At 36.2% G+C, this 11,112-nt stretch overlaps 1 protein-coding gene across 3 annotated transcripts in view; it reads right to left on the bottom strand.

The window, feature by feature from the left end:
* Nucleotides 1-10,407, bottom strand: part of LOC110105829 — a 103,677-nt gene extending 93,270 nt beyond the window's left edge. For 2 of the 3 annotated variants that reach the window (XR_003699924.1, XM_020835478.2), the window contains exons 1-3: nucleotides 10,078-10,407; nucleotides 9,779-10,007; nucleotides 9,460-9,607 (exon numbers count right to left, since the gene is read on the bottom strand). Coding sequence is in view for 2 of the 3 variants with exons in the window: in XM_020835478.2 (XP_020691137.1) it covers nucleotides 9,460-9,607; nucleotides 9,779-10,007; nucleotides 10,078-10,240 (540 nt within the window). In the remaining variant the exon portion in view is untranslated. The remainder of the gene's footprint in view (nucleotides 1-9,459; nucleotides 9,608-9,778; nucleotides 10,008-10,077) is intronic. The other variant, XM_020835480.2, reaches the window with a different exon arrangement.
* Between the last annotated feature and the right edge of the window lie 705 nt (nucleotides 10,408-11,112).

The following is an 11,112-nucleotide window of genomic DNA, read 5'->3' as shown; positions in this document are numbered from 1 at the left end:
ATGTTAAGAAAGGTAGGGGCAGACCTAAAAAGATTTGGTTAGAAAATATTAGGAATGACCTTTCTTTATTAGATTTAAATTAAATAAGAATTTAATCTTTAATAAGACATAATGGAGAAAAAGGATTCATTTAGCCGACCCCACATAGTGGGATAAAGGCTTGATGTTGTTGTTGTTGTTGTAACCAAAGCAACAGTTTTTCCTTGCCCAAAATATCCACCCAATCCCCCACTATGAAGTTCATGCACAAGTTACTCTCTTAAAGAATTTTTCGTTATGCAAAGTCTAGATCCCTTAAAGAAAAACCCTTGATGAATAACAAACTGAGCAGAAGGATCAGTTCCAAAAGCAAGACAAGAATCTCAAATACTCTTAAAATCAGGATCACTCGCATAAGTATCATTCAAAAAATCAAAAGAAGAGATTGTTGGGTAAACAACCAACAAATGAGATCTCCTGCTTAAAGCATCAACTACCTTGTTTAACACACTAATTTTATGTTTAATATGAAAAGTATACTCTTGCAAAAAAGAAACCCACTTAGCATGCCTTTTATTCAATTTTTTTAGAGCCCAAAAAACGTAATGCTTCGTGATCAGTATTTAAAACAAATTTCTGTTGGATCAAATAACATCTCCAGAATTTCAAAACTTGAACAATATCATAAAATTCCAAGTCATAAGTAGAATATTTGGATCGAGCATCATTCAACTTTTCACTAAAATAAGCAATCGATTTTCTCTCACTTTTGGGGCTGTTTAATTGATGCATTTATATTTTGGTTTATTTTATTTTGATGTATTTGAACAATATTAGTTGTGTTTTATGTTTTTTTAAGATATCCAATGATGGAGAACATCCGAAGATCATGGTAGGATGTACTTGTGCATGGCAAGGCTTGAGTTTGCTAGCATTTTGGTCCTTTTGTCCTTGGGTTGCTTGTTGTTTCTCGAATTGGGCCTTTAGCTGCTCTCGAGTTGGGCTGCTCTTGGGGTGGAACAAGCTATCAACTCGGTTTTATTTGGTATCTTTCAAAAAATCAAAAGAAGTGATAGTTGGGTAAACAGTTACCAACAAATGAGATATCCTGCTTAAAGCATCAGCTACCTTATTTAACACATCAGTTTTATGTTTAATATGAAAAGTATACTCTTGCAAAAAAGAAACCCACTTAGCATATCTTTTATTCAAATTTTTTGAGAGCCCAAAAAACATAATGCTTCGTGATCAGTATTTAAAACAAATTCTCGTTGAATCAAATAACATCTCCAAAATTTTAAAGCTTGAACAATAGCATAAAATACCAAGTCATAAGTAGAATATTTTGATCGAACAACATTCAGCTTTTCACTAAAATAAGCAATAAGTTTTCTCTCTTGACTAAGCACAGCACCAATACCAACATGAGAAGCATCACAATCAACTTCAAAAATGTTTTCAAAATTTAGCAAGCTAAGAATGGGAGCTTGACTCATTTTTTCCTTAATGACTTCAAAAGTTTGTTCAGCCTGATGTGTCCATCTAAATATCCCCTTTTTCAAACAATCAATAATATGAGCAATCAGAAAACTGAAGTTCTTAATAAACCTTCAATAAAAAAAAGCAAAGCCATGAAATCTTCTCACCTCACTTATGTTCTTAGGAGTGGGCCAACTTTGAATTGCCTCAATTTTTATCGGATCAACTTTTATCCCCTCAGCGAAAACAATAAAACCCAAAAATGTTAAGCTCGAAGTCATGAAGGAATATTTTTTAAGATTGATTTACAACTTTTGTTGATGCATTCATGTTTTAGTCTATTTTGTTTTGAAGAATTTTGAATAATTTTAGTTGTGTTTTATGTTTTTTTAAGCTATCCAATGATTGAGAGCATCCAATGATCATGGTAGGAAGTGTTTGGGCATGGCAAGTCTTGGGTTTACTTGCATTTGGGTCCTTGTCCTTGGGTTGCTTGCTGAGTTGCGGTTCTCAGTTTGGGGCCTTGGCTGCTCTCGGGTGGGCTTTGGTTGCTTGGTGTTGAGCTTAAAAAGTTGGGTTCTACTTGGTGTTAGCTCATTAATGCTTAAGCTGAAGTTTAGCTCATTAATTGGAGGAGTAAATGCACTTCCTAGCTCATAAAATAAAAAAGGTATTCTTCTATTTTAGCTCATTACTGTGGAGTGGACTTGTGTATCTTCCTTTCCCCTTTGTCTCCTTGGTTTTCTCCTGGCTGTTGTTGTTCCCGTGAAATGTTGATGGGGTTCCGCCCCATTTTTTCCCTAGCCGCCTCGGTTTCTGCTGGTTCCGCCCCTTGTAGCCTGCATTGGGATGAATTTGGCTGATATTTGGGATGAATTTGGCTAATATTTGGGATGCCTTTTTAGCTATTGTTTGGTATGTCTCTTGACCTTCTATTTCCCTCTTTTTCATTGGTTTGAAAAGAGGTGGGTGGCTGTTTGGTTTCCCCTTTTCTTCCTATATATAGGGGCTGATTTGAGGCTTGAAAGGTTGTTTAAAATCTGAGCAAAATCTCTAATAAAAACCTGAGGGTTTCTTCTCTTAGAAAAGCTTGAGAGCTTGTTCCACCCCCTTTCCTCCTCTCTATTTCATCTTGGCTTCTAACTTCTTCTTCTCTATGCAAGCTTCACTCCACCTGTATCCTTCTTCTTAAGCTCTTGGAAGTTGTTCGTTGCTGAAATTTGAAGACATTTGCCGGAGGAGTTTGGTAGAACGTTGGACTCTTTTGTAGTGGTGGACCCTGGGTTTGCAAGCCTAAGCACAATTTTCATATATTTTCCTACTCTCGTTGCATGTGAGGAAACCGCTAGACGGTTGTTCTGAGGATAGCATTTTTATGTTATTATTTTGTTTCGTTTGATTTCACTTTTGTTTATCTGAATGTTTGTTTGGTTGTTTGCAAGCTATAGTGAATCGAGTTTGGTTTTATTTTGTCATTGTGTTCACCAACTTGGCTTTTCTCTCTAGTTTGCACGCATTATTTGTTCCCTTATAGTTTGCAACACTTGTCCCACATGATTAAAATGCTCAAAAGGGTGAATACTATAAATCAAAATATCGTCGAAATAAACCACAACAAATTTTCCAATAAAAGGTCTCAAAACATTATTCATAGTTCTCATAAAAGTGCTTGGGGCATTTGAAAGCCCAAAAGGCATCACAAGTCATTTATACAAACCTTTTTTTAGTTTTAAAAGCAGTTTTCCATTCATCCCCAGGTCTTATTCTAATTTATGATACCCGCTACTGAAATCAATTTTGGAAAAGATTTTAGCACCGCTTAACATATCCAGCAGTTTTCCATTATGATTTTAGCACCGCTTAACAATTTTGTTAATCGCTCCACTAGTAAAACTCCATTTGAAATCATTTATGGTCAGTCTATATCTCACATTTTAGATAGAAATTATTTATCTTTGTCAAATAAAATTAGTGCTGAAGCTTCTGAAACTTTTGACCATATCAAAACTGTCCAACAACAAGTCCTTGAAAAACTCTAAATGGCTAATGTTAAATACAAATCTGTTGCTGACAAACATCGGAAGTGAGTTTATTTCAAAGAGGGAGATTTGTTATGGCGCGCCAACGATTTCCTGTTGGTACTTTTGGAAAATTAAGCAGGAAGAAATTTGAGCCTTTTCGTGTTCTACAAAAATTAGGCTCAAATGCTTATCTCTTGGGTCTTCCTATTACGGTTGACACTTCTCTTGTGTTTAATGTTTCTGACCTTTCTTTGTATGAAGGAAATTCTGAAGATCATGTGGAAATTGAAACTTTGTCACTCTCCACATCAGTTTTAAATAATGATGAACAGGTTGAAGATGTTATTGATGTCAAAATTACTAAAACTAGACATGGCGAACACATGAGATTTTTGGCAAAATAGAAGAATCATCCTTTGACAGACTGTACTTGGATGGATGCCAATAAGTTAAAGAAACGTCATCCGGATAATTATAAAAATATTGTGGAAGCTTTCTCGTCAAGAGATGAGATTCTCCCACCAAGGGGAATTGATGCATTTATAGTTTGGTTTATTTTATTTTGATGTAATTTGAACAATATAGTTGTGTTTTATGTTTTTTTAAGCTATCCAATGATGGAGAACATCCAATGATCATGATAGGATGTGCTTGGGCATGGCAAGGCTAGGGTTTGCTAGTATTTTGGTCCCTTTGTCCTTGGGCTGCTTGTTGTTTCTCGGGTTGGGCTTTGGATTCTCTGGTTGTGAGCTGAAATGTTGAGATCTATTTGGTGCTAGCTCATTAATGCTTGACCACTTATGTTCTATTTGGTGCTAGCCGGTTGTTCTGAGGACAACATTTTTATGTTTAACTCATTATTTGATGGTATAAATGCACTTCCTAGCTCATAAATTCATAAAGGTATGTGGAGTGGAGCTTGTTTCTTCCCCTTTTTGTATCTCCTTAGTTTCTTCCTTGTGAATAATGGTTGTGGGCTAGTTGCCTTTTCGATTTTTTCCCTGGCTGATTTACTTCCTCTGTCCCGTTTCTTGTGATGGCTCTTCGGGTCCCTCCCTGGCTGTGTTCCTGTGGTTCTCTGGCTGTATTTCCCGTGGCTTTCCTTCCTGTTTTCTGTGCAGATTTTGTGGGCTGTTTGTGGTGTCTTTTGGCCTTTCTTCTTCCCCTTACCTGATTGGTTTGGTTGGAGGTTGATGTTGGCAGTTTGGCTCCCCTTTTTGGCTATATATATATATATATATATATATATATATATGTGGGGATTTTGTCATGAAAAGATAGTTGATGAACTTGAAAGAAGTTGCTAAAAACCTGAGGGTTTCTTCTCATGGAAAAGCCTGAGAGCTTGTTGCACCTCTTCCTCCTCTCTATTTCGTCTTGGCTTCTAACCTCTTCTTCTCTACACAAGTTTCACTCCACTTGTATCCTTCTTCTTGAGCTTTTGGAAGTTGTTTGTTGGCTGATTTTTGGAGACATTTGCCGGAGGAGTTTGATTGGACGTTGGACCCTTTTGCTGTGGTTGACCCTAGATTTGCAAGCCTAAGCACTTTATCATACATTTTCCTACTTCTTGTTGCATGTGAGGAAACCGCTTGCCGGTTGTTCTGATGATAGTGTTTTTATGTTATAATTTTGTTTCGTTTGATTTGATTTTTCGTTTATCTGGACGTTTGTTTGGATGTTTGCAAGTTAAAGTGAATTGAGTTTATTTTTTTTATCCTTGTGTTCTCCAACTTGGCTTTTCTTTCAAATTTGCTTACATCATGCTCCCTATCACTAGTAGACTATCATTGTCTTGGGCAGGATTGGAAACATTCTATTGATTATATCACTTGGGTAGAAACGATTCTCACCTATTAAAACCTAAGAGCATCTTCCCTTCTGATCCCTAACCATTGAGCATTTGAGATTGTTAAACCCATAGCCTAACTTGATGGATTCAGAATTAACAAGTAGTTTTTCGTGCAAAAATGTCATATCAAAGAAGTTTAAGTTTTTGAACAATAAAAAGGAGTAGCTGAGTAGCTCTTCTACAAATAGAAATAAGTAAAGCAAAAATATATAGAACCTTATCATGCTTCTTAGAATAGTCTCCATACAATTACTTATGATCTTGTATACTCATTAGTAGTATTTAAGCCATCCAATTTAAATTGCAATATAGTAAGATCTAAATTTTTAAATATTTATTTTTTTAAGGAGAAGCACCTTCTAGACAAAACACCATGAAACCAATGTCAATAGAATGCTCGGTGTAAAATGCAAATCAGGGTGAAAGGAAGAAAAAAGATAGTACTAATTTATCATTCATTTTTAATTAAGCTACATAATCAATTAGTGTTTGTCTGCGCATAATAGTCGAATTCAAGAAAGGCAAGCAAGCACAATATTTTAAATTTATTTTCTTTTAACAACTGAATTTGGTGATGATATTGGCAGATGGAAATTTGTTTACAGCCAGCATTTGAATAATGTTGATCCGTAGACTGTAGATAACCTAACTATAATTTCACAATTCAAAGAAAAAAAATAACATTCAACAATATATTAGAGATGAACAAAATCAATTTCAATTTTGAAGATTCATGCCCATAAATATTATGGAAAACAGGAAGACATGGTGCTTAACCGCATGTGGTTACTGGTTTTCCTTATTCGATCTTGTCCACATATGTGTCAAATATTTTTTCTTAAAATTTTGGATTACATGGCGGCAAACAATCAAAGTTACTCAATCATGTCAAAAGTTAAATAAAAACAAACTGATCATACCACTAAGCCTGCTAAATTGTCATTCCAATAAAATAAAATAAAATTACATAATTTGACAGAGTAAAGTATAATACTTATCATAATGCCTCTCATTCATGCATACCTTAGCTCCTATCCAGCCATTAGTAGGCTAGATACACTTCACACGTGTAGGTTTCTATTAATAGTTATCAACCAAACCTAAAAGGAACCTAATAAGAGCAACTAATAACCATTCTTCTTGAGGATAAGTTGGCGTGCCCATCCATTTGCACTGCTGCAGCAACCTCCTTCGCACAGCTACTTTCAGAATTTATGCACCGTCTGATTTCTGCTTTCTAATCCTCTCCATTCATTACTAACTAATCTCTACTTTTATAGAGACGAGCTATAGCAACAAAGGATGATATGGAAAACCTTTTCTTCTCCATCCATTAGCTTGTCTGCTTTACTCTGTTTTCTATTTTCTCTGCTAATTCTGATTGCAGGTTTCAACATGGTATCAGATATCTCAGGAGAGTATTCTTCTTACTGCTCTTTCACAGCAGTCTACCTCATTAACTGTTTACCTTCACCGTTCTTCATAATAAAGCTCCCTATGAAGGTTTATATAATATCACCCCATCCTACTCTCATTTACGCACATTTGGATGTTTTTTCTATACCTGGCTACCAACTAAATTATCTCACAAATTAGCACCTCGTTCTATACCTTGTGTCTTTCTTGGTTATGCCTCTCAAGCCAAAGGATATAAATGCCTTCACATTCCTACTGGTCGCTTATACCTCTCAAGACATGTTACTTTCCACGAATTCATTTTTCCTTACCATAATATTGTACCTATAGCTATCCTTGTTTCTCCTCCCATACATATTCAGTCATCTGCTCTTGTTCCTATATCCACTATTTCTCCCATATCCACTCAAACATCTCATCTAACACCCTCAATATCTCCGGCTATTCCAACAAATGCTCCCTTTTCTACAATATCCACAAATTCCACATCCAACCTCCAAACCGAACTTCCAGTACCTGATTTTTCATCACCATCTTCACTTCCACAAAATCCAGTTTTCTCCTCCAACATCCTATGGTCACACGGCGCAAAAGTGGAACACTCAAACCAAAAAAATAATCCTTGATCTGCATCATTCTCTCACTACCTCTAGTCGTACTTCCTACACTCAAGCTATCAAATCTCCAATTTGGCGTGAGTCCATGAGTACCGAATTTGAAGCCTTACAAAAACAAGGAACATGAATTTTGGTACCCCCATCATCTGATCAAAATGTCTTGGGCTGTAAATGGATTTTTAAAACAAAACTCAATTCAGATGGTTCACTTACTCGATATAAAACACGTTTAGTAGCTCAGGGATTTAATCAGGAATTTGGCTTAGACTTTCATGATACCTTCAATCTTGTAGCTAAATTTCCTAAAATTTGAATTCTTCTTAATATCGTTGTTTCATATAATTGGACTAGGCTGCAACTAGATGTATCCAATGCATTCTTGCATGTTCGCCTTGAAGAAATTGTCCAAATGAAACAGTCGCCTGATTTTGTAGATATGCAATTTCCAAATCATGTATGCCTACTTCAGAAAGCAATCTACAGTCTTAAACAAGTTCCTCGGCAATGGTTTACTACCTTCTCTTCTTATCTAATTAATTACGGCTTTGTGACCTACTTGGCAGACCTGTCTCTTCTTCTATATCATCATGGAGATGTTCATCTGTACATATTAGTTTATGCTAACGACTTATTACTTACTAGTTCAAATCGGACTGCCATCATCGAGCTTCTCCATGCTCTTCAGAATAGGTTTCACATGTGAAATTGGGGTCCATTAACTTATTTTCTCAGCTTGAAAGTCACAACACATTCTACCGGTCTTCATCTAAACCAATCCAAATATGCAACTGAGCTTCTTAATCATGTTGGAATATCTGAATGCCGACTTGTCAGCACTCCCTTGCCACTCAAACTCCAACTCCACCTGCCAGTTATGTTTCCTATTCAAAACCAGAACTCTACCGCCAGCTCGCTGGTTCATTAGAGTATTTAACCTTAACACATCGTGATATTATGTTTGTTGTTCATTACCTTGGCCAACATATGCATCGGCGACGGCTCTTTCATTTTCAACTCTTGAAACGATTTCTCAGATACATTAAGGCACTATACAATTTGGAATGCCAATTATCCGATCCAAACTCCAACTAACAACTTTTTTGGATTCTGATTAGGTAGCAAATTCAATGGATCGTCGAGCTTTCTAGGTACAACCTTAATAGCCTGGACTATTAAGAAACAAACTGTTGTTGCTCGCTTGTCTACGGAGGCAGAATATCACGCTCTAGCCACAACCGCCTGTGACTTCATCTGGCTTTGTCTGCTCTATGAATTTGGCCTTTCTACCTCTCCAACCAAGCTCTTCTGTGACAATGTATCAGCTCTAGCATTCGCTAACAACACCGTGTTTCATGCTCGCACTAAGCATATTGAAATAAATTGTCACTTTATTAGTGATTGCATCAAAAGACAACATATATCAGTTCACCACATAGCTTCATTCAACTTCGTACCAAGCTAACTATTCAGCCACCCATAGTTAGCTTGAGGGGGGATGATAAGAGCAACAAATAACCATTCTTACATGAGGATAAGTTGGCACGCCTATCCATTTGCACTGCTGCAGCAACCTCCTCACACTGCTACTATCAGAATTTCTGCACCGTCTGATTTCTACTTTCTAATTCCCTCCATTAATTACTAACTAATCTCTATTTATAGAGACGAACTATAGCAACAAAGGATAATATGGAAAACCATTTCTTCTCCATCCATTAGCTTGGCTGTTTTACTCTGTTTTCAGTTTTATCTGCTAATTTCGATTGCAAGGTTCAACAGAACCAAACCTCCTCATCTAAGAATACTAAAATTTTGTCCTCCTCTTCCTCCTCCACATACAAAATGAAGCCAACAAAATTGATAAAAAACTGAAAGCAATAGCCATTTGACAATAGAAGTATGAGAGCAATTATTCATACCACAACAAGATAGAGTAGTAGAGATGTAACTATACAATTAAGAAACAAACAAAGTAATAAAACATAATTTTAACCCATGCGCAATAGATAGTAAACATTCCTATGCCTCGTCATTGAAATACAATGCCAAAATATGTAAAAATCTAAAATTCCTTATCATAATTGAGTTCACACACCTTCAAGTTAGGATGGAAATCAGAGCTATCCCTTGACAAGTACCTAAAGCAACAATACTCTACCAAACTCCGCGCATCATTCTGAATGCCCTGGGGCGCAAGCGCTTTAAAAATCCTCTGCATCTTTCTACCCGTCAATCCGCTCATCCTGCACCGTCCTTGTAAAATCAGATAACAGTTTAGCCTAAAACCAGCAGCATATACTTAAAAATTATATCAAATTCGGACATAAACATCAAAATAGATGAAAGTCAAATATTCATATTTAGAATGCATAATTAGGGCATGAACATCAAATTAAGCATCCATTTCCCCTCACCTCCCGAACTGCTCAATCGAGACAGCGGCGGGAAAGGAGAGGTACCCGTTCGGCGTCCTTCGATCAACAGTTATCTCCAAGGATAGGAACATCTCCAGGTCCATTCCCTGGGGCTCTCCATCGATCTCCAGCTTCATTTTCAATCCAGGCTTCACAAGCGGCAAGGCCACATCGTTAAGTAGCGTCTGCGCCTTGAACAGCCATGAGCTCAGCCGCTGCTGAACGGCACCTAAAAAAAATAAAAATCAGGGCAAGTAAACAGTAGGAACATAGATATTTGACAGCGAGAAGTAGGATACCTGTGTCTATGTCGGCAAACTTCCATCTGTTGCCACCGTTGCTGCTTCCAGTAGAGTTTAAGAAGCGGACGCGTCGGTCTGTAGCGGCGATGGAGAAACAAAATCTGGGGAGTAGAGGAGAGGTAGGGATCGTGGGGCGGAGAGGCGGGAAATGGAGAAGCATCGCCTTTATTTCGCTAGGGTTTTAAAATCATCTCACTTCTTCGACAAAAAAGAGTAACCGTTTTCTTCGTATCTAATGTTTCAAACTCGCTGTTCTTCTCGTCGCCCTTTCTCCCTACCGCTACTCTGCAGTCTGACTGCTTATCGTAAATCATAGATCTCCAATCTCTTGCTGGATTTTTTTCTTTTTTCTTTTTTTTTTTTCTAAAATTTTTTATTTAGATAAGAAACTGTTTTTTAATATCAGGGGCTGTTTGGCAACGGATAAGATTTAATTTTAGTAGAATTTAGTAATTTTTATTAATTCAAATTTAATAAATTTTGAGAGTGTAAAATCTTGAAAATTATTTGGTATACCGTATACATATATAAAATTCTGTTAAATTTTGCAGATTCTAAGATTTACGACACTAAGGAAATTAAATGTGAAGAAGGAACATTGAATTACATCAACAAGTTCAAGATAAGCCATACAACATAACAAACTCAATATAGATTCATACAATAGAAAATGAAAAATCAATAAATAAAACATGATAAAATAATATTGATCAAGACATGGATCAACTACTAATTAACAGTGCGCTTCAATATCCAAGAGGTTTTAATATCTTTTGTATGGGAGAGAAATTTCATTAGAATGATCGATGTAGATTCTGACACATGCGTATCACCATATTTTATTTAGCCTAAACATATTTTTTTCACTTTTTAGAGCAAGCAGCGTATTATTTTACAATACATTATTTTGAGTAGCAAATAAAAAACATCCATACACACTAACAAACTACTCCTGATAATAAAAAATATCATATTTTAATTTTATTCTAAATAATTATAACTGGTTTAAGTCCTATATTAAATAGCCAAATA

This window comes from Dendrobium catenatum, unplaced genomic scaffold (assembly GCF_001605985.2).
Source record: "Dendrobium catenatum unplaced genomic scaffold, ASM160598v2 original_scaffold_266825, whole genome shotgun sequence".
Lineage (NCBI taxonomy): Eukaryota > Viridiplantae > Streptophyta > Magnoliopsida > Asparagales > Orchidaceae > Dendrobium > Dendrobium catenatum.
Note: the sequence above shows the minus strand (reverse complement) of the source record. Positions and strands in the feature narration are given on the sequence as shown.